Below are 25505 nucleotides of genomic sequence, written 5' to 3'. Positions count from 1 at the left end.
CCCGTAGACCCAATTTTAAACAGTACTAAAAACCTGCCTATGATGCGACCACTAAAACCTTACGACAACATTGCTCATCGGCGCATAATATTTTAAAAGTGTTTGCTGTTGTACAGTGACAAAACTATCTAGTCTGACGATTGTAGGCTGTTGACAATCGCGCTGGACAATGTTATTCTCATACACGTATACAACTTTATTGTCATCGCGATAGAGTTGTTTATTGCGTGGATAAGCTGTAAAATATCTCGGTGGGATGGTAATGGTAATGATGTTTACAGTTAAGTCGTCATGTGGTCGCTAATCGTGTCGAAGTCGCGAGTTAGCGCCTCGCCCGGTGTCCGCAAACATAGTCATTCATTGTCATCCCAATGAGGAGGGACGTGTCCTGGTGTGTGTACACGCATGGTCTCACGACTGGCGACGCGGGGGTGGTCATACATTCGAGCAGAGTAACAAGAAATAAAATGTATTGTACATGTTGAAAATATCGCTTTATCGTTACGAGTATATACTTTCGGCGATGTAAAGTTCTAATTCAAAATTCTCAATAGGTACTTTTGAAACGTCTAGACTGTTCGTTTGTAGTGACTCCACCATCAGTTCTGAAGGCAGATTCTACAGAGCAGACGCCGGGGGTATGAAATACGGCAGCTTCTTTTCCAGCATCAGTACTGATATAATACTAATGCATATTATAAAAGCGAAACTGTGTATTTGATAGTTTGTTACCTAAGTTCGATCTAGATTAAATTCGACACACATACTCCGGACAGCCGATTGGCACAGTGGGCAGCGACCCTGCTTTCTGCGTCCAAAGCCGTGTGCTCGATTCCCACAACTGGAAAAATGTTTGCCTGATGAAACTGAATGTTTTTCAGTTTCTGGGTGTTTATCTGTATATTATAAGTATTTGTGTGTATTATATTCATATAAGTATTAATCAGCTATCTTATTTTGGGGCTAGATGGCGATGTGTCTATTGTTGTAGTATATTTATTAATTTATTTATACTTGCATCCTGGAGATGAAAACTGGAGACATTTTATAATCGGGAAAAGATCCGATGGAATTAATAAAAAGGCTTTTTAACTTATATACGATTGAGCTGCTGAACCTGATCTTGGCGAAATTTTAAATAGAGATAGTTCGCATCCTGGAGTCGAACAAAGGATACTTCTTGTCCGGAAAAAAGCGGCACTCGTGGATTTTACCGACTGTTGTGTGAAATGCAGTGTGCTATATAATATGCATATATATATATATATATATATATATATATGAAGACGATGCTATTTCACTAGTGCTTAAATATTGCATCGACCAATCAAAAACATGAAAAACGTATTAAGACAAAACCTTACTTTTGATCGTCAAAACTGGATTTAATTATAAGTTATTCAATGGTCCATGTTACGAAATTTTATGTTTCACGTTCCTGCCGGTACCACATATATATATTATGTACATGGGTTTATGACTTTATTACGTAACGAATCTGAATAAAAAATCCGACAAGAACGTTAAATAGTTTGTTGGGACACCTAAAAATTGTTTTTTAATTATTAAAATTAATCTGAAGACGCTTATAGAGATGTCTGGCCTTGTCTATCTAATGGTCTGTATCATTTCTACTATATTAATATCATGTTATTTATAATGTTTTATGTCTTATAGTTATCCACAAATCATGTAGTGTAAGTGGCCCTGCCGTACTAACAAGATCTTAAATAAGTAAAGAAAATAAACACGTGCACCGCTAAGAAAGTTGTTATTTCATTTGAGACTAAATCCATGCCCCCTCAAAAAACTTAGTTGAGTAGGTTACATACAGTACCACCTATATTATTTAAATATTAAATATTCAGGCAGTAGTCCACCACGGTGGCCTAGAGTGGATTGATAGACTTTGCATACCTTTGAGATCATTATGAAGATCTCTCATGCATGCAGGTTTCCTCAAGAAGTTTTCCTTCATAGTTATTTTAATAGATCAAACTTGGTCCCCGCGAAGGAGAGTCCGAAACCCTAACAATTGGGCTATAACCGCTACAAAAAATTATTTACCTATCTTCAATTAATTACAGACTAATATATACAGAAAAATATTTGTGAACACGAATACCTCTTTAGTTGATACTTTTTGGAAATGCCACCGTTTATATACATCCTATTCTCAAATGAAGTTATAAATAGTTAGAAAATCCAAAAGTTATCATACACGCCTCATAATTTCATTCATTACAATAAAATTGAGATTATTTGTAAATAATAATTAATCTACATCTAATTATACCGTGAAAAATAATAGGCTTCTATTCCTTAAAATACAAGCCTATAAAAAAACCAACTCGATAAGTGAAGTATTTCGCTCGTTATTGTGACCACAAGATACGGGATCCTAACATACAGACACACGGACGACCAAGACAGAACTTTTTTAAACAATTTTTTAATTAGTTTAAATAATAAAAAGAGATTTAAAAACATCATGAGTGTTAAAAATAGTGTTTTTTCCCAACATTTGTCTATTTATATTCACTTATAAAAGCAATAAAGAATAAAAAAGTGACATTCTAAGTTGGAGAATCACTCGGTGTGCGTAAACTGACAGTAAAATCTCATAACTTAAACGTATGCAATAAAATTTTAAAAATGTTACCAAACACTGTCGCCTTAATAGATCGGATGGTTGTTAATGTAGAATAAATAAATTAATTACCCCATAAATCTCTTTAGATGCTGTTTCAAGACCACTCATTAAGGAGATTTGTCCGATATAATGGAAATGACGGAATTATTCAAATAATATTGTTTAAATTTGTGATTATTCGAATGTAGGCGCCTTATATATTTTTAAAGCTTCACTTCTATACGAGTATTTTAGGGAAATTGAGTAATATCAATTTGTTAATGGGCTTTTTATTGAAATATTTTAATAAATAGATTCTAGCTGGGAAATAAATTTTCACAATTCTTCTACAAGTTGTTGCCTTTTTTAATACTTATTATCACAGGTCGGTGATGTCCTTATTGTACTTAATCTTAATAATTAAAATTTAAGTACGATTCCTCATATTTCACGCAGCAACGGTTCAGCATAAACCTATTAATCCGGCTGGCGCACTGGGCAGCTACTGCTTTCTGAGTCCAAAGCCGTGGGTCCGATTCCCACAATGGGAAAATGTTTGTGTGATGAACTTGAATGTTTTTGAGTGTCTGGGTGTTTATCTGTATATTATAAGTATTTATGTGTATTATATTCATAAAAATATTCATCAGCTAACTTAGTACCCATAACACAAGCTACGCTTTCTTTGGGGCTAGATGGCGATGTGTGCATTGTCGTAGTATATATATTTTTTTTATTACAATCCACTGCTGCGACAGAGGCCTGCTCTAACCGGTGGGTTAGCCCATAATCGCTACAGCAGTAGAGTAGCACATAACCCTGCCCGTTCTCAATTATATTCCTTTAGTCACCTCGTACGTCACCCTCGGGAAGAGGGTCGGTGACAACTGTATTCTGATCTGCCGTCACGTTCACGTGTTTGAAGTCCATTCCACACTGGACCAGCGTGGTGGACCACTGGGCCTTAACTTCTTCTCATTGTGGGAGGAGACCGGCAGGCTGATTACGTATCACGCGACAACAATGCGACAGGCGTCACTTTTCCAAAAAATAAATAAACAAAAGTGACGTTTGACAGCAGTGATTGCAAGATTTACCCCTGTCGCTTTACTGCGATTGCTTAGCGATTTAGTGTATCGGTGTGATGTCGCGTAAAACCCAATTAGGGGTATGATTACCATAGGTACTCCCTTACAGGTTGGCCCGCTACAATCTTAGACTGCGACAACACATACAAAAACGTGAGATTGCTGTCCAGTGCTAACTTATAGTGGAATAAAAAAAGAAGAAAAACGAGTGTTCAGTGAGCAAAAACATTATAATAAATGACACTTAACAATACTTAATACAAATTTAGTTTTTTCAACACTGATTATTTTAAACGCAACTTTAATCGCATGGCTATAAGTTTGAAATTGGCTTGCAGCTGCATTGTGGGCCACCTTACGTTACATTATTATCCTACACTACGATAGTTCTAGTCCAATTCTATTTCTTTATTTCACAAGTTAACTCTTAACTCTCACTCACACGCACTCTCACATGGTAAGTTATGCTAGTAACGTAGCTCAAACCGGTTTCTATGCGACATCGTACCGAAACGCTAAATCGCGGCACAACGTCTTTCGCAGTATGGTGGTAACTAGCTACTACCAAAGTCTCCCACCACACAAAAAATCGCTGGCTAAGATATTTAGCGTTCTGGTACGATGTCGTGTAGAAACAGATTTTGTTTAATATAACTGCATTACACCTAACAAGTTAACCCGTTACCATCTTCACTTACTACCAGATGAGATTGCAGTCGAGGGCTAACTTGGAGTAAAATAAAAAAAAATGTGTGTGTACGCACGTTACGTTGCGTTATACTTCTTTGGCGTACCAAGATAAAAATCTTTTAAAAAATTTTATCTTTCGCCTTATTCTACGTTTGTAGAAAAAACGACACTAACAATAAAAAAAGGGATTGTTTGAATGATTAAAAGTCAACTGTCAAAACTTTTTTAGAAGAACTAAAATGTTGACTATAGCTAAATTCAAGGTGTCGGTTTTTTGTGACGGAGTGCGCGCGCGTCGTATAAATTTACTTTCACCATTTTTCCCTAACGCGCCAAAAGGTATCGATAGGTATATCTTCAAAAAAAGCTTCAGACATTATAATTAAAATTAAAATTCCAAATTTCCTCTGCCGTGAATCGAATCTGGGACCTCCCACACAGAAAGCTACTGAGGGAGGCCAGTGAGGTCTCGAACGGCTCACGACATTATGGGTAAAGACGTCTTATTTTCTAATATATAAAATTCTCTTGTTAACGAGACTCCTCCGAATCGGCTGGAATTTTTTTTGTGGATTTCAGAGAATATGACGTAAACGTTTTTTCATATCAAGTTACAAGGATGGGCGGTCCAAAAACTTTTTATTTATTTTTTGGTCAAAATATTTTATTTTTGTTTTTTATGATATTTTTAAAAACCCGAAAATGAGCGCGGACGAAGTCGCGGGTAGCAGCTAGTTATTTCTAGATACTTTTCTGTTAAACTCGAAGTGTTGCCGCGTATGTCAGATCCGCTATTACACCGGGTACATTAAAATAAAAAGGTAATTAATTAGGTAATCGATGTTTTAGCTTTATATCAAATCGTGGGCGAACGGAATCGAATTGAGGCACGTACATATTATGTGTCTATGTGAAACAGGATATGATCTTCATTCAAGATGACGATACACGTCATATTTCAATATTCTGATTGGCGGAACCTACAATGTGCGAAGCATTGTGAGATTTGAAATTGTGGCAAGGCAACGTTAGAATTTGAAATTTATTTTTGTGCCATGTTTGATGCATTTTAAGAGTCATCACAAATCGTTATTTATATTTTTATTAAATTGGATTTAATACCAGCATTCATAATTAATTATTAATAAAAAACACCAAATAACCTGCCAAAACTCTGTCTTTTATATTTATTTAGTGTTAAATTTTGTATATGGGTCCCCGACCTGAAATAAAATGATTTTATTTTATTTAAAACTGAAATTCCATAACTGAGAAAACTTATGCCAATTTTCCATAACACGGTTTATGTAAACACAGATACCTGTTTGAATATATCAACTGCTTCATTCTCGGACTCAATTCACGGGTAGGGCCGTAAATTGTTAGCCTGTTAAAAAAAAATCCAGTGCACTCGAATTGGACTAGCGTGCGTCTATGCTCTAAATCCCACGCTAATTTAGAAGTCTCCCCTCATCATCAACCCATTACAAGGTACGGGTATCTTCTCAGAATGAGAATGAGAATATAGGCCGTAGTCCACCACGCTGACCCAGTGCGGATTGGTGGTCTCTACACGCCTTTGAGAATAATATAGAGAACTCTCTTAATGATCCTGATAGATAAACAAAGACATGCCGCTATGCAATTTATCGTTCCGGCATGATGTCGAATAGAAACCGATTCGGGGTATTGGTTTAATATATCTCCCCATACCCCGAACAGTTTAGCCCGTTACCATTTTAGACTGCATCATCTGTCAGTACCTTAACAGATGAGAATGAAATGAACTTGTAGTATTTATTTATTTATTCCTTTACAAGTTAGCCCTTGACCAATCTAAGATGATGCGATCTAAAATGGTAGCGGGCTAACCTGTTAGGCAGTATGGCAGACATCACACCGGAACACTAAATCACTCAGCGGCACCAGACCAGACCAGAGACAAAATCAGAAATTTAAATTCCCAATTGCCCCTGGATTCGACCCCGGGACCCCCTGCTTAAATGCACAGCGCTCACCGTTGCGCCGGGGAGGTCGTCGTTGTAGTAACCTGTAGTGGAATAAAAAATGCATGGCTTTAATAGCCCGCAAAACGCAGACACGGATATGCTTGCTGAACTAACCCTAATCCTTCCGCACAATAAAGATGGTGTGTCATAACTCATATCAGCATCGTGACAAAGTGTCAAGTATCGTGACGTATCCAAGTCACGCAGTGTGTACACACATCGGCCACACCCACGTCGTCTGAGATCAACTTTTATAGTCAATGATTTAAATGAAAGGCTTGATTGGTTAAATGATTAAGCGTATTACATCAACCGAATTGAAATATCGCTGATGCTTGTATCATTCGACATTTAGACTAATCTCTTCATTTTTGAGTGTAGATTTCACTTTTTTTATTGCATCTTATTTTCGTGTTGTAGTTTGCGGATAGCGGTAATTATTATACGCTTTTATAGGACTAATGCGATAAACTTCTAGTTATTATAATTCATACGAAGCGCTTCTCGGTTAGGACTTCGGCTTCACTTTCGGAGGGCCGAGTTCGAATCCCAAAACGCCACTAACTTTTACTACTTGAGTTAGGTGCTAGCTTCAACGGTGAAGGATAACAGCATGCCTGAGAATTCTCCCTAATGTTCTCAAAGGCGTGTGAAGTCCACCATTGTGGGAGACCCGTGACCCTGTCGGGCCGTCAATAGGTTGAAGATAAGGATGATGATGATAAATAATTAATTAATTCAATACTTAATATTAATTCAAATTACAATTGTTTAGGAGCTAAAGCAAATAATCGGATGCAACTGGTAGAAACAGAGAGTAGGGAAATGGGATTGAATCTTGCTGCACTATATACTGTATTATATGTATAACCAAGTTGAGGAAACTTCATTGGTTTATGTGATACAAAAATACGGCATTACTTTTATGTGTAATAATACTGTTTGTTTCCCTTGAAAAGCTAATAAATAATTAAATAAATAAATAAATATTCAATGCAATCCCAAAATCAATAGCAATAAAAATTTAAGAATAAGTACATTGAAAATGTAGCTATTGTATTTTATTCAATTAATGAATTTCTGCAATTTAAGCCACTAGATTGTTTATACATAATTGACCAAATAATTTATGTTGGGGTTGCCTGACTGGATATTTTGCGAATTGTTATTTTGTTAAGAACATTTTATCACATATTTATACAAATAAATACACTTCATTTCATTTAATATTCAAATAAACACGCAAACATAAATTAATTTTTTGTTCATCACACAAACATTTTTCCAGTTTTGGGAATCGAACTGGAACACCGCCTTGGACTTAAAAAGCAGCAACCCGCCACTGCGCCAATCGGGCGTCAAGTAAGTGTTAAACTTCTTCATATTAATAAAAAGGTGAATATAAAACAAGAGCATACTGCGTCTTTATCGCACGGCTCATCGGAAGCCTTGGATTTAATCTAATTGCCACTGATGCTCCAGATATTTCGTGAAACGTGACATTCGTGTTAAACTACCCACTTTTCATGACTGCGATCGTATCCGCGCCACACAGATTTGGGCATCCGAATGGTTTTACTTTTATGTGGGCAAAACTATGTTGCCGCAAGTTATATGCAGTTATATACCAGCAAGAATATGTTGTGAAATTGCTAACTAATAATATGATCCTTTTAACTGCATCGTTGTATGTTAGCATGTTCAAGCTCGGAACTCGGAGTCTTTGGTTCGATTTTCGGGTTGGATCAAAAATTTTAGTGGGGTTTTTCAGTTGAAAAATTTTGGAAACAAAATTGCTATATATGATCCTTTTGCTCCCTCATTGTATGTTAGCATGTTAAGGTTCGGAACACAGCCTTGTGTTCAATTTCAGGGTTTGACCAAAAATTTTAGTGGGGTTTTTTCAGTTGAAAAATTTTGGAAACAAAATTGCTAAACAATAATATGATCCTTTTCCTGCCTCGCTGTATGTTAGCATATTCAAGTTCGGACACGCAGTCTTGGTCAGCAGTCAGATTTCCGGGATGGACTAAAAATTGAAATGGGGTTTTTCAGTAGAAAAATTATTTCTACCATCCCGGAGTTAACGAATTGACGTTGTGCCTCGGTCAACACGATAAGTCGTCGGTCACGGTTATTATAACATACATGTGCCAATAATCGTTAAAGCCCACCAAGCCACAATGGAGCAGGGTTGTGGGTCTTTGCTTTTAGAGCTACTTTTATACCGAAAATTTACTCGGTCGTAGTTTCGCACTGCAATGTGATTAATGAATGTCACCAACCGAGATTCGAGTAACGTGGTGGGTTTGAAACTCTCTCTCCTGTGAGAGTCAACACCTCTTGCCCAGAGTGGGACTTATGATTTATTGGTTGGTGACGATCATGATGGAAAACATGGTGAGGAATCCTGTATGCCTGAGACTTCACCCGACTTTGAGAACGTTATGGAGAACGTTCAAGTTGCCCACAACGTGATCAAGGGCATGTGAAGTTCACCAATCAGCACTTGGCTAACGTGGTAAACCCTTCTTATTCTGAGAGAAGACCCGTGCCCTGTAGTGGGCCGGTAATGAGGATAATAGTGGGTAATGTTGGGGGGAATGAGCATTTGCCTTCCGACCCGGTGGTAGAGTCACTACAAAGAGACATACGTGTCGTTCCAAAAGTGCTTATGTTAGGCCTACTTAAAATAAATGAATTTTGAATTTGAAGTATGTTTCCTATTTTGTTATAATTTTTGTATTTTTGTTTTAATTTTTGTCATTTTTGTCATACGGTTATTTGGCCTGAATTAAGAGCATTTATTACTATTATTATTATATTAAGGATTACTTAAACGATAAAAAAGCTTGAGTGTGAATTGCTCTAGCTTCATAGCTTAATATAAATTTACTGTGAGATGGTGATAACAAAAAAAAAATTACCCGGCTAAGTTTGTTGTGGGCTCTTCTGAGACCAGGGCGCGTTTGGAACCCTCGTAGCTTTAGGTTTAAATTGGTTAACGAAGTTATCACCATCACCTTACAATTATGTAAACATATATGTACGAACGCTTCATAAGTGCCTGTGACAGGCTTACATGAATTAAAAAAATTTGAATTTTGTTTTTGTTATATATATGATTGAATGGTTTATTTATTTATTCTTTTCCATAGGGAAAAGGCAAAGGTTTATAACCGTACAGCCATCTTCAGAGTTAAAAGCCCAAGAGTTATATAAAATGCTAATCGGAAACGAGCTTTGGAAATTATAAGCCGACGAAGTCGCGGGTAAACTTTCGTAATATAATAATAAGCTAAATTATTAGTCATTAGCGAGTAGCTGTTGATTTCATTAGCGAATCCGAATTGTAAAAAAAGCTCATAATGCCCCATCCGTCATCGGGAGCTATTAATCAATCTGTCAAAGCCAATCTCTCAGGAATTAAGTAATTCCTTTCCATCATACTTTGTAACCATTAGCGAAATTTGCTGTCACGTGACGTACACGAAGCCTTAACTAACGCTCAAATTGTTATTTTTGTTACCCAAAAAGAATACCCAAAGGTTTTTTCATCGGTCTGTTTGCTCGGTTTAAACATCGTAATGGTTGAGTCCATAGGTACAAAATTCCTAAAATAATCTTTTAATCTTATACTTAATTTATAAAGCTGGAAGAGTTTGGTCGTTTGCTTGCTTGAACGCGCAAATCTCAGCAACTAGTCTAGTCCGATTTGAAAAATTCTTTCAGTGTTTGATAACCCATCTATCGAGTTAGGCTTATATAAACGCAACGCTAAGACCAATAGGAGCATAGCACCAATGAAGAATGTTTAAAAATCAAATCCAATATGGATTTGAGTTATACATTATGACCTTCCTGCTGAGTTTAGGAACAAAAATGTTTCTGCATTAGTGTCCTTAAAACTCAGTAGACAGTAACTCTTCAAAAATGGTCCTAAAAAAGAGGCTGAAGAGCTGTAAATGCTAGTAAAATAATAATTTGCAGCTCCTTCATTAATATATATAAAACCTTACTTGTATTTATAATCGAAATTGTTATAATAACGTATAAATTATTACTACTTTATATTATAATAGAACTGATCATCAAACTGTAGAACAGTTTGATGATCAGTTCTAGTTCTACAGTTTGATGAAATGTTTGTAATTTATGTTATTGTACTAATAGTTACTGATAATAAACTTCAAATCACAAAAAGAGCTATTACAAGTAAAACTGGCTACGAAACGTACATATGTAAAAATTTCTAAGTTCAAATTAAAATGTTTAATTTAGAAAATTTAAATTTTATTGTTATTGTTTTGGAAGTGAATACTTCTTTTTTTCTGAATACCTTTTGTGAAGATACAGGTGATTATTATTAAGTACCTGCTTATTTTTGGTACGGGAACAGGTAGATATTATTAAAATATATATGTACATATATATTATATTATATATATAAAAATTGAAATTTAGTTATGAACAAAGCTACAAGTACCAGCTAGTACCTACATGAATAAAAGGCTACACTGTGATGAACGCGGAACGCCTCAACTTTTATCCCCGGCCTCTAAATTAAGGCCCTTGATTAATTGCAAATTAACCCGTTCGCCCCGGCGGTGCACGTCCGATATGACTTTATTGAATTTCATGCGCGCTGATTTATGTGAGGGATCACCAATTTATAAGCGGATAAAACATCGATTATAAATAATAATAGTGTAAAAGGGCCTTGTGAGTAATTTTTTCATACTCATGCAGATTGACTTGAATGTTGATGGCGATTTTTGAACAATCATTTTTATGTTTTTATGATCCTGTATAAATTCTAACCGTATTAAAAATGTTTAATTTTTATTATTGTATTGTTTCAAATTGGTCTTACTTAAAAAAAAAGGGAAATTATAAACAAACATAAAAAAAAACAATAAAAATAGGTCTCCGAGTACCATATCGGAGGACAATAGACACTACAAAGAGAAATATTAAGAGAATCCCCTTTTTAGAACAGCGTCGAATGTGATAATAGTAACTTAATGAGTCAACTTCTTTGTATACTCATTGAGAGTGCCAGGGCGCAACCAAAATCAAGCTGGCCGACCACAGACGTTGCGGGTAGAAGTGGAACGCCGCACTTCCCACACCGCATCCATTCGGGAAGCCGACTTGACTCACTATGTACTCATTACACATATGGCAGCGTGGGGGGTCTATACTCTAAAGACCTCAGTTCTTTAAAATTCCGGTACCCAGCAGTGGGACATTAGGAGGAGGATGCACCAAGTTAAAGGTTGAACCCTAGACTTCGCAAGAATTTGAGGGAAATTCCAACTAAGGGAAACTTAGACACGGACCTTGCGTTGGTGTTGAAAATGATAGGATGGTTGGACTGAGATAAGTTCCTACTACGCTGTCGATGCCTTGGTGGAAACCGGGCTATGAGACTGTAATAAGAGTTTAAGCCTTATTGTGCCGTGTAGTGACGGCAAATCAAAATACACAAGACGAGTAAGGGAATATAACGGTGCATAGCAACGTCCTCTTTGCTACTATTATAATCTTCTGCATCTTCTTCATCGCCAACCCGTCTGCCCAGAATGGTGTATGATATGTCCTTTACGTTGGGGAAGGCATTAAGGCTGTTGACTGTCATAGACTATTGATGAAGCCTTATCGTAGCAATAAATTTTGTAATTTTGTAAACAATTAAGAACTAAGTTCTTATAGAGAGCTGATTGTTTTGATTAGAATAAGATGAAACAATTATTTCGACGCTCAGAATTATTCGTATTTTTTTATTTGTACTTGTTCGGGTCACGACCCAAAATATTTAAATATAAGTAGATAATTCCAAGAGCTAATCAAGTCAGTGGGTTGCTTCGAATCAATCATAACCGTGGCATATAACTCGTATAAGCGACATAATTAATGCGAACCGACCAATATGCGACCACCATTAAATCAAATCCGAACAATAAAAGACGAGCGTCCTACATTTGGCACCGCCGCTGTTCATATACGTAGTCCGTGCAGAATCGCCTTTATTGCACTTCCCAGTTATAAATCTCGTAATAATTACTAAATCGGTAAGTTCATGGTTTAACTTTTTTTTTATTCATAAGACATTAAGTTTAATCTGTACTATACTAATATACTAAAACTAATAATACTTGTAAAATTACAAAAAAAAGATTTTTTTGGGTGTATGTTTGTTAAGCTCTGAAAATCATCTGAAATATTATAGGTACGTTCTCCACGAATCTTCCACTCCTAATCAAGAAGATGACCTTGACTTTGCAAAAATTTTCCCGAGTTTCACCAAGTTTACAGCAAATTAAGTTCATTGTTGATCCACAAAGTAGCGCATTCAAATAAAAATAAAAGTGAAATAAAAGTAAATTTTAAAAGCTACAGCTTTTAAAATGAAAAAAAAAAGAAATCTATGTGAAATAACATCCCAGATCGGTGAAGTCGTTAAATGTTATTAATTCCACTGGAAGGGTTCCCTAGAGCCTTTCCAGAATAAAAGTATCTTTTGTCTACATTAAGAATGCAAGCGAAATTTCCTGAAGAACTACGCGGTGGTAGACTCAAACAAAGGTTACAAACAAACCAACCAATAGACATACTTTCGTTTGAACATAAGAATGGAAAGTATAGATTTGTTGGCCTGGATTTATAAAAATGTTACAAATCATACGTTTAGGTTAATCCTATTACAGTTTTCCAGCTAACTAAGGCATATTTAATTTCTAATCCGTCATAGTATGATAGCGCAGTTGATAGAGTATTACAAATGATGTTTATTAATAACCGAGTGCAGACAAACGGATAATAGACAGACGTGATACCTAAAAGCGGGCGTGTATATCAACATCCTTAAAATTGAAGTATAAACATTATATTAGAAATTACCCTCGAGTTTTCTACATATACATATCTTGAACATTTTTACCTATAGGTAAATTGTTAGTTTTAAATGACAATGTGAGATGGTGATAACAAAACAACCGGCTAAGTTGGCTGTGGCTGTTGCTTTTTCTTAGACCAGGGCGCGTTTGGAACCCTCGCACGAGTAGCTTTAGTTTTAAGTTGACAAATTTTGTCATATTTTACATATAATGTACGCATCAAAAGTGTCATCTATGTGCCTATTTGAATAAAAAAATATTTGTCTTGGACTTTGACTTTGAGCCAGCCGAACTCAATACACAAGTTATTAGAAGGTAAACCAGATATACTGTTATTGTATTATTATTGTTCTTGAACTTCTACTTAGTTAGATAAATCGCATAGATAGCAATACCAACACCTAAATCGAAAGCTCGTAATATTAAAATTATATTTGCTTGAGCGGTGATAGCTTAGTGGTTCACACTCATTTTGGGGACACCGCGTTCGATCCCCTCGATTTAAGTGAGTTTTTGATTATAGCAATTAAATATCACTAGATTCAACCGTGAAGGAAAACATCATGATGAAACCTGTACACATGCGAGTTTTCCTTAATGTTCTCAAAGCAGTTCGCCTCCTCGTTTCCTGCGGATGTCGTACGAGGCGACTAAGGAAATATAAGTGGGGATGATGGTTAATGGGTAGTCTTTATCTCCACCCTGTCTACCCAGCTTAGTGAACCGTCCCGTTGGGAGAGTAACCGGGTAATAATGAATAGGTTAACATTTATATGATATAGAGCGTATCTCACATATTGAGTATAAGGCTTATATATAGGGGCATAAGCTGGTTGCCACCGATATTGGTTCATGCGTATTTTCTTTGAATTGAACAAACTTGCTTGGTAGCTAAACATGTAGATACGCACTCAGATACTAACATATAACGCATTGCATCATCTGCCCTTTTACTAGAGTAAAAGTTAAACAACCATAACGGAATAATTAGCTCTACCATCCTCAGGGAATTGACTCTATGATAGGCCATCGCAAGCTCTTTTTAGCTTCACTACGTACCGTTGAGGTAAGTCTGAGAGTTAAACGCGGCAAGCTTCTACAAGGTTTAAGTTTGCCATACATGACAGCATACTGACCTCATAGCCCTTCGGCGACATAGCAGGCCCTAGAGCAAATAGGAAAGGTAAAGCGTCGGGAAAGCGTACTTCCCTGCCATCACCACCGTCATAATGTAAGTCATAATATCAGTCAGCTCAAATCCCTTACTCATCAGCATCTTCTTTAAACTCATTACTGGGCCACTTAACGGGCATGGGTGTCCTCTCGTAATGACAAGGGCTTGTATCGTGGTCCACCACACTGGTCAAGTGAGGATTGGTAGACTCGACACGTCTTTGAGAACATTATGGAGAACTCCCAGGTGTGCAGGTTTCCTCACGATGTTTTGTTTTACTGCCAAGCAAGTTATTATTAATTGCTTAAATAAAAAAAAGCAAATATTATCTCTGAACAGTTAGACGTACGTGCCGGGAATGGAACTCAATCTGCCCCAAAGAGAAGGATGATGTCTTACCCACAATACATATTATTGGAACTTTATTAAAATATAGTTCGCAGTTTTCATTGGGTGATGAACGCACCTACATTGTGCACTGCGCTCATTGTTTCATTACCTCCTGACATTTTGTTTGGGTGCTTAAAATAAATGCGTGAGAATTGATGATCCAGTGTCAAAATCTACGATTAGCTTCGTTTAAACTGAGATTTATTATTTTTGATCTATACTTTAAAATTAGACAGTACCAGGCACAAAGTACAACGAAGGGAGGTTTTTAATAAACTGTCTAATTATTTTATGTTCTTCTTCCACTGAATATAAAAGGTGAGAATAAATAATCGTTAGAAAAAATCCTTTACACGGTCGAGTGTGCGCAAAAATCTGAATTTACTAACTTTTATTATAAAAAAAAACTATTTTTCTTGTCAAATTCATAACAAAAAAAAGTTATATTTTTTTTAATTGTGTTGTCGTTTCATACCCGGCATAACAAAAGATCATGTTGGTCAAAGTTGTAACATGGACAAAACACATGGAAACAATTTAAAAGGTAAAGTTAGTGTAATTATAACATTATAACTTACCTAAGTTAGTGAAATTTCAACATTATGTTTTTTTTTGTAATTATTAAAAAATAAATCTGTTAACACTTACCCTCCTCTAAATACTCTAGAAACCCAACTAAATATATATATTTTAACTTGCCCAAAATCTAGTAATTACAACTAGTTGCTATTATTGTTTTACTACCATATAAGTTATTTATTCTCTTTCTTTCGATGAAATGAAAACAATAGAACGCAGTGAATTCTTTGTAAATATTCATTATATAGATCAAGAAGCTAAGTTAAGAATGTTGAATTATTTCGAAAATAAATAATTTTTAATGCATGAGTTTTCACTTATGAAAACGTACACTTAAAAAGCTCACTTAAAAAACAAAGATTTCGTTCAACTCTTGTCGTTCATCAAACTAACCTCAATGTCGTCACAGCTTTTGCTTTCATTGACATACATATAGTATAGGCAACTAAAGACATAATACACTCACCACCAAGAATCGGTGATAGGCGCAAGGAGCAGCAAGCACGCGGCTATGAGCACAGGCCGCATCGCTCTGCGGACATCACTGCCTATTCCAGCAACCTAACATGCGTGACCTATGACCTCATGTGTAAGGTTACAATTTTTTTTTCCGGTATTTCTTTCGGAGCTGGGAGCGGTTTTCGTTCGTTTTTCGATTAAGCTCCGAATTTCGCGGCCGTGCGTGTAAGATCCCTGTCGGCGGGAGATCGCGACGTCGACTGACGTTCACCACAGCCCACCCCGGCGCACGCGCACCGCAAAACGATTTTCGCGCTATTTTGGCTAATATTTAGCGGATTAGGCTTCGTGATTAGAAACTGAGGTGGGGGATACAGTGACCACACGCGTGGGCGAACTAATACGATAAGCGGTTAATGAGAACCCGTTCGGTCCTCGATCTAGTTTTGGGTATAATTAAAATCGTGTCAGCGTTGTTTTCTCTATACGGCATTAATTAATGTTTTGTGTTATGTGATTTTTATTTATGGAGATTGGTTATCGATGATATTTATTTTTCATTAATAATTCCTTTATTATCAAATGTTTTAATGTTAGTTGATTAAATGTGCTCAAACAAAACTTATTGTCCAGTTAAAATGTGATTGATAATGGTGCCAATTCTGTTCTACGTATAAATCAATATTGATAGGTCTAAAATTAGCGCTGTCCTTTTCAAAATGTTTTTCATAGAAACGAATAGCAGCGCTATAATAGGACCTGTTAATGCAATTTAAATTTATAACTGTACATCAGAATTGGGAACATTATTATTCCAATAAAGTAAGTAACAATTTTTTAAACAAGTCCTAATAATAAAAATAATTAACCAGCGCAAATACTTCTAACCTCAATGAGCTTCTCATCTCAAATGAAAAGTGAGAACGTTTACGGCGCAGGATTAGATTTTTTACTGACAAAACCGATTCATACTGACGTTAATGTTTATAACGGTTTATAAAACTCACAAGATCTAATGAAAGGAACATCAAAAAGCTAAGTCTGAATTATCTGAACTTATGCCATAATCCAAATATTATAATTGTTTAATCTAAATAACGCTGGTGTTCGTAATTTTTATAGACACTTATAAACAGCTGTTCAAAAGTAGTCGCACATTTGTATGCACCGGACACTCAATGGATTTGTCGTGATGACTGTCAACTCAGTGTCCTATTAAAATTCATTTAATGCCATCCTTTGCTAGCTATAACACCGATCAGGAGAATCCTTTACGTTATAATAGCTGCAGCGCAACGTACTTTTCATTACTAAAAATGTGGTTAATGTTAATGGCACGCCATTTTAGTTGGCATACAGCGTTGTGCTGTAAATCTTGCAACAGTTTTTACTTATTTCGGTGCATATTGAACATGCTGAATTTCTTCGAAATTCGAGAACGGCAGTACCATAACTGTATCGCCGTACCTAGTATATTTTTTGATATAGCTTTAATTTTTTACTAGGTATAGGTACTTTAAAATTAAACAAACTTAATTCGTCCTCTTTCACGCAACAACGATTCAATAGATCCCAGAGGTTGCATAGGGATGGTCAAAGAGCCGTAGGATCGTATGAGTATGGATCGAAACTCCATGCTCCTGAGGATATGAGATTAGAAGTGTGCAGGGAGCATTGAGACAGCAGTGAATATGAGGGAAAACTGATCTTGTCTGCACTTATTACACAGGTTTAGTATGTTCCAATGTGCGATCAGTTTAATAAGGTACAAATTTGTGCAGCAAAACGGAGCAGATCAATTTCGAACGGGTGATGGACAGGGAGAAGGCGGCTGTGAAGTTTTGTGTCTAATAATAGATGATACGAGTACCGCGCGTGAAACTAATTGTGTTAAACAAACAATCGCTTACACCTGCGCGGAGTGCCGACGGTGAGCCGAGTTTGACAATCGATCAGCTGTTAATAAATTGAACGTGAATGATGCTATTGATGAGCTTAGCTCGTAATTTCTTTAAGGAACAGTTTGAAATGTTCAAGAATATCAGTAATTCACCAAGTTATTTAGCGGTTTTGAGCTAATTAGCACGCTGAAGAAGTACTCATTGTCAAAAAAAAAAACTTTTTTCAACAAAAGTATTGTAGGTGTCGAAAATTTGAAAGGCAGATTTTACCTATCTGTAAATCAGGGCAGCAGTAATTAATGATTGGGTAGGACAGGGAGCACTGTCGTCTCCTTATATTTTTCATTTGTTTGCAAATGCAAATCTGGCAAAATGCATGTGAAAGATTAAATCAGAACATGAATATGAAAAGGGATAGGTACAATATTAATTATAATTATTTTAGCCTATTTAGCACAATATCAGTAGGTACCTCATACAAAAATCTACGTAGACGAAGTCGTGGAAAGTAAGTTTTACTTAAGATCTTATAAATACCAAAATGGATATTTTAATAATAAAAGTTGATCCACAATACCAACACGAGCGTGGATTAGAACCTGTGCTCGCGTTCTTCCCGTCGGCTGCATATCCACACGGCTATCATGGTACCCAATCGGCTGTTAATAATGCATATTAATTGATACATCAAGTGCAAATGTCAGTAGTGGTCTCTCTCAGGAACACGTTTGCGAATTCGACACGTAAACCGATCACCGAAATAAATTTACTTTTTGCAACCGAAACTTACAACTTATAACATAACTTATACAGACAAGTTTAATAATAACGTTAACCATTTATTTCCACAAATATAAAAGAAAGGAAAGGGCACGTTACACGTAACTAATACACGTGTAATAGTACGCAGTTTCCTTAACCGATTTCAGCTGCGGTGGTTACTGTCCAGAGAGATTTTCCATCTACGCCGGAGATATTATAGTGCCCAGCTTGCAGAAACAATTTCCGTTGTTACAAAGACGTACCGTAACGCTAAATCGTGCCAAGCGATTTAGTGTTCCGGTACGTAGTTGCGTTGAAAACAATTAGGAGCATAGATTTAATGTTATTGACATACCATGAACCAACTGGTTAGCCCGCCACCAATTTAGACTGCATCATCATTCACCACCAGGGAAATTGCTAAGGGCTAACTTTTAGTGGAATAAAAAAAAAGCTTACTCACACCAGCTAGGTATGGTTGGTTCAGAGCAAAGGCCAGCGCTGACGGTCATCATACTAATGAAAACGGTGATGAAAATAGGCGTACAAGGTACATAGCCCGATCGGATATAGACTATCATTAAATGCCATCAGACATAATCATTGAAATATTCTAATTATACGGATTCCATGTCGGATATTGTCAACGTGTAATCTTAAATCTAATAATTTATAAGTATCTCAATCTTATTTCCTGCAACTTTTTAGCAAAAAACTTTTTAAATTGATATGTTATGGAACTAATTAGACGCAATTGAGGCATTAATTAACGCGGTTTTTTACTAAGCAGTTTAGCTTTTAACGGTTTTTTTTGCTGTTCTAAACTTTGATAACTTCCTATACAAATTTGTCGTAATTATGACTAACAAAGAGATAAGAGTCTCATTTTTTTCAGTTCTCTATACAAAAAATGCACAACTCTAATAATGATAGCAAAGACCCATAAATTATGCAACAAAAACATTGATAGGAATAATATTAAAAATAAACATTTATATATATTAAAAATAAATCATCAAATCTATCTATCAAACAAACATGAAAACAAGATATTTCGTATTATTCTTATTTGACTTATACAGTATTTTCGTATTAAAGGCATACGGATTTAAGAAATATAGTGGTTATGTTTCCTAAGCTTAACTTGATAATCCAGTGTGTTTCTGCTTATGCATCTGAATACGAATCTGTATTAAAAATGTTAAACACCAGTTGCCCGAAACTTCATCCGCACTTGCTTAAGTTTTTTTTAATCCCGCGCGAACTAAAGACATGAATTATGATTCCAGACTAAAAAGTCTATCTATTTTCTCCATGACGCAAGTTCTCTGCATTCAAAATGTCGTGAAAATATGCATAGGTAACAATGTTTATTCTTTTAAATATCGACTTATCGTTATTAGTCGTTATTTATCGTAAGTATGGTGTGCATAATTACGACAAATTATCTCAAAAAGTCGAAATGACATCTTAGCATTTGTTGATAATATAAAAATACCAAAAATTGCTAAGCTGTGGCCTTAATCACATTAGTTACATAATTATTTCGTTCCACCAAATAAAACAGAATCTAAATATTGGTAGAGGCCGTAGGTTAAGATTAGTTGATCCAGTTTAACTGATAAATGCTTTTATTACCCTATTAATGTCAAAAGCATTCTTAATTATAAACATGCTATGTATTTATTGCCCCGGTATGCTTTTCTAACGCTGTGCTGTTAATTTGTACATAACTGAACTGTAAGTCATGGTTGCCTAGTAGTTAAACCATGTTAATTTTTACGGAAGGATTATTATTATATTATTATTACTCTTTATGTGTAGGTACACCACTTGAAGAATTATACAAGAAAAAAAAGGATCTCTAATTTGTAATCTCAATTTACTACAAGGTTTTCTTTTTTATTCCTGGAAAACAGCATAAGTAAACCTAAAAATCATCAATTCAACAAATTGTCGTCCACTGCTGGACACAGTACTCTCTAAAAATCTACTGTCCTGGCCCGCTTGTCTTCAACGGCTCCCAGCGACACGCATAATGTCATGGGTCAACCACGTTGGAGGTCGACGAACGCTGCGTTAACCGGTGCGGGGTCGCTATTCCAGCACCTTGTCAACAGATGGACCCAAACGTCCATCTGTTGACTGAGACATATCTGTAACTCTAGTTCATTTCTGATTTGATCAGATATAGAGAAACTGCTACAATAGCTCTTTCCATCGTCCGCTAGGTGACTCTGAACTTTCTTATGGATGGATCTGAGGCCCATATTAAGACAGCGATTAAATAGCGCAACATCTTGGGCCCTTTGCCATTGAGCTACCATTTAAAAGGCGTATTTTCTATATATTCTGTTATTATTATAACTTTAATTCAATTAACGATATTACTCACTTGAGGTAGTATCGTAAGTCTATATTGGTATTTCATTTCTTTAGAAATTAAAGATGCGTAGGATTAAAATCATATTAATTGGTGGGGTGTAAATTATTATGTCGTCTCATCTGATTTTCGTCTGAAACTGCATCTAACGAATTTTGTTGGCGAATTTGATCTTAGAATTATTTTGTATGCAAAATTAATGTGGCCTGAGTTGGTTGTACTATACGATTAGCATTAGTTATATTGTAAATATTGAAGGTGGGAAGTTAGTTTGCACCAGAACCAGGAATCCATTGCGAACTCTATTTATAAAATCACGGACAAGCCATGTTTTCTAAGATTCTTTAAATAGGTACCACGTTTCATTCATAATGGAGTACATGTACCGGCGAGATAATTCGAGATCAGTAGGTAAAACTAAACATCACATATTAGCCGGGTTCACATTATGCGCGTGGCGTTTTCCAGCTACTCGACTCGCACGAGTACTCGAGTCACATTCCAAATGTTTCACTGAATCTAATTTATGGCTAATGTATATTTTCCAAATTTATTTTCCAACGTTGCATTTATACGAGTATATGAAAGTGTATATACTTTATCCCCAAGTTTCATAAGGTAAATGAGAAATAATCCTTTCGATACCGCAATGTTCATTTTCAATTACATCCTTACTTGTACATTTCCGTACAAGTGGAGAAAGGATATAAACGGACAACAACGTATTTTTATTGATTTTTTTATGAGCGAGCTCGTCTGCGAAAGTAGTACCACCATGCTTCTTTATGCCGCCAGCAGCATTGCTGAAGGTGTTGTTACCAGTGTAATTACGGACACATGAGGCTTAACAAATATGCCTCAAGTTATGGACCCAGGGCGATACTTAGAGATGTTCCTTGCATGCCCTGCGAAGTGTTGCTCTTTTTATAGGAAATAGTTGATTGATGGACTGAGCAGATGGGTAATCTGCTCAGTCCATAAATTTTTACTATTAAAAAAAAAAAGAGGGGTAGGGTACTGTTAAATAAAATGCTGAAGAATATTGCACGTCCATAAGTTACAAATCTGTCTACTCACTTAATGTGGACCTCGCTTATACCAAAATAGTAGCAAGAAAAAGTTACGAAATCCCGTCTGTTTATAATATAACTTTCAAAAGAATATTCAGCTCTTCACAAACATCAAAGAATCCGGTATAATTGTTTAAAAAGTATTCGACAAAGGAAGGTAAGGTATTATTAAATGTTACATTTCTTAAAAGCTCTTTTGAGTCCAACTATCCGTTTGAGTTCGCGATGAAACTGGGCAGCTGTTTCCGCAAAACTTCATGAAGATTATGAAACTTCACTTCGCAGAATTTCTAATTTATAAAACAAAACGAACACATTTTTGAACCACTGTTTATATATTCTTTCACTTCACTTCATAGTATAAATTAATTTTAAATTCAGTGTATATACTTTATTTATATTTTCACCTATAGTTTTTCATTTTGCAAACATATAATATCATCTTATTAATGGCTTATTATTTAACTATAAAAACATTTCGTTCGCAGAAGTTATATACGTTTATAACATGATACCGAAGCAATATTAGCATAATGCATCTGCATAAGTTTAAAGAATGCATCAAAACATAGTAAATACACCGAGGTTACTATACTATTAATGAATTTCTTAGTGAGAAGGATGCTTGGAAGCAAGCCACTTGTTAAATTTTAAAATGATGTTAGAAAAGAGCAACTGTTTAGTTTCTTGCTGCTTATTCTTCTTAGCCGAATTTGCAGTCCGAACCGGTGGTAGAGACACTACAAACAGATTTCTGTTGTCATTTCAAAATTGCTTATATCAGGCAATACGATGTTTTCGGAGAAGTGAAATAAGAACTCAACCAAATAACTATATTTCTATTAAGATATGGAACCCTCAATACGCGAGTAACACTAACAATTTCGTTTGACGCTAGTCGCCCGCGATTTCAAACCTAAGGGTTCCGTTTTGAACCGTTTTTTCTCCGTGCAAAAAGTTCGTTATATATATATAGATCTTCTTGCAAAAATCACGTAGAAATCGGTATAACATTTTTTTTTTCATCCAGCAGAGCGTTCACTGTTGTTTTTTGGGGTAAAAGTATCCTGTGACGGTCTTCAGGATGACATCTATCTTAGTACAAAATTCCACATAAGTAACTAACAGACAGACACACTTTGCATTCATATTAGTATTAGTGTGGGTTATGAAAGGTTTCATTGTTTGTTTGTAGTGAGTGCAGTCTTGAGCGCTTACAAACGCACATAAAAAATAAACCCCAATTTCAATAAAAGATAAGTCGTCAATTTTATGACCGAAAAAATTTACTATTAAAGAAAAACTTCAAGTGTCTTTGAGTTACCTCTCCATTTAATTTCTTAATTATATAATATGAAAAAACAAATTAAAAGAACTCAAAGAGAATAACAGCTTTTTAGGATCTACATTAAGTAAGTAAAATAAGCCGCATTATGGCTTATATTTCGGGAATTTAAAACACATTTAATAAATCGCGGTTACTATACGGTTGAAGAATTTCCTAACGACAAGGCTACTGTGAAGCGGGCATCTCTTAGAGTTGAAGATGGTGAATTTAAAAGATTGTAAACTGTAAAATCATGTTGAAAATGAGCAATCTGCTGAGTTTCTTGCCGGCTCTTCTCGGTAGAATCTGCCTTCGGGACCGATGGTAGAGTCACTACAAACAATCTGACTTGACGTTTCAAAAGTGCTTATAAACTGGGCCTACTTGAAATAAATTAATTTTGAATTTTAAAACCTTCCGCTTTTTGAGATTTTGTATCATACAATTCTGGTATATTTTATACGCACATTATGCGTTTTTACGAGAAAAATCTTTTCAAATGTTTTATTGAGCTAACGATAAATAGAGTGTAAAAAGCTAGAGATGCGCAAGGATATCGATAAAATAGTCGTCATTGCTCTATTTCTATTCCAAGAATAAACCGAAACCCTCACATAATACCGGCACTTGTCACGGCAAACTAAATAGCCCACTTGGTCTCTAGAATGCAAAGGGCTAACACTCGCGCGCAAACAAAACATGTCGAGTGCTCTCTTGAGTTAAAACGAATCCGATGTCGAACTTTACGCTTTACGTTTTTTGCTTCTCGAGCGTAAAATCAACTAATCGTATGATCGATATAGTCGGGCGCTGCTCTTGGGTGTTTCGGTTGCTTTAAAATGTATAAATACCTAATATTTATTAAGTGGGTATTTTTTGTTTGTCTGAAGACGGAAAAATAGAAGACTACTAGTCGTTCTTGAGAGTTCATGACATCTTTCGTCTCATTGGTCAATCAATGACATCTTGATATAAAAACACGTTTATTATTATTAAAAGATTATGAGCACGAATAGTACATCTGTCTTAAATGAAATCAGCATTGCATTATCTTTTTTTTTTACACAATTTATCTTGTCGACGGTAAAAGGAGGAAAGAGAGAACACATATTTTCTTAAAATAAAACTTAATTTATACTTTTTGTCATTCATCGACTAAAGAAACACAACTTTTATAGCAGGTTTTGAGCTCAGATGTCTTTGAACAGTGCATGCTTCCAGTAATGACTTTTAGCTCTAAAGCTTAGTTGCAGATCTCAAAATCACAGCGGGCGAAGCAGGGAGGTCTGCTAAGTATCTCTACGTGAAATTACGATAATTTGTCATCCTATGTGATTTGGTATGTATACTACTCTAATACTGTATAAACTCTTGTTTCTGTTTTAATGGAATGGTTAGTAAAGGGTATAATTTTGTGAGCCTAGTATAATAATATATCGCAGCATGGTAAAGAAAGTAGCATTAACATAATATGTAGGTATATGTAAAACTCAAAGCTATACGAAATCGTTAGTCTATATCGGAGAAGTAAATTATTGGTAGATTGATTGTACTTAATATACTGATGGCCAATAAATAGGTTATATGACAGTAAAAAATGTTACCTTGAACCTACAGTAGTAATATATTAACTAGAAAACGTACATAATATAGACTTAAAGCAGAGTGTAGTTCATATTGTAGAAATTATATTTTTTACGACACGTTTTTTCTGCTATTGTAATGTGTTTCTGATATCACGAAACTACGATCTAAAATTATCCGAATGCCAATTACTAGAGGCACACTTAACAAGAAACATTCAACAAATCAATTAAAATAATGCGAAGAATTCATTCACCTCTGGTGATGTGAATATTTTGACGTCAATAGTTTCTATGATATCGAAAATATAATGAATATACTTGTTTATGGTATGCGATTTAAAAGACTCAGAGCGTGTGATTTCAAAATCGAAAGAGATATTCATGTGTTACGTTGACATGGTCAATAGTTATCTCTATCTCTGGAGATGATTATTCGATCCTTTGGCTTATTAAAATGAGATGAAGCTAAAAGGCCGTGTGAAGTGGCACGCTTAGGAAAAGCCTAAGTCCAGCTGTAGATGCTTGCGGTTTGCTGAAAAAGTTGGAAGAAAACAAA

At 35.6% G+C, this 25505-nt stretch overlaps 1 protein-coding gene across 2 annotated transcripts in view; it reads right to left on the bottom strand.

Moving 5' to 3' along the window:
• Positions 1-25505, bottom strand: part of LOC120637414 (protein Wnt-6) — a 185631-nt gene that overhangs the window by 48442 nt on the left and 111684 nt on the right. The window contains exon 1 of one of the 2 annotated variants that reach the window (XM_039909248.1): positions 15928-16029. The exons of the other annotated variant lie outside the window; for it this stretch is intronic. Within the exon in view, the coding sequence (XP_039765182.1) occupies positions 15928-15989 (62 nt within the window). The 5' untranslated portion in view covers positions 15990-16029. Of the gene's footprint in view, positions 1-15927; positions 16030-25505 lie in introns of those variants that run through there. 2 annotated transcript variants of the gene reach the window in all.

This window comes from Pararge aegeria, chromosome 3 (assembly GCF_905163445.1).
Source record: "Pararge aegeria chromosome 3, ilParAegt1.1, whole genome shotgun sequence".
Classification (NCBI taxonomy): Eukaryota; Metazoa; Arthropoda; class Insecta; order Lepidoptera; family Nymphalidae; genus Pararge; species Pararge aegeria.
Note: the sequence above shows the minus strand (reverse complement) of the source record. Positions and strands in the feature narration are given on the sequence as shown.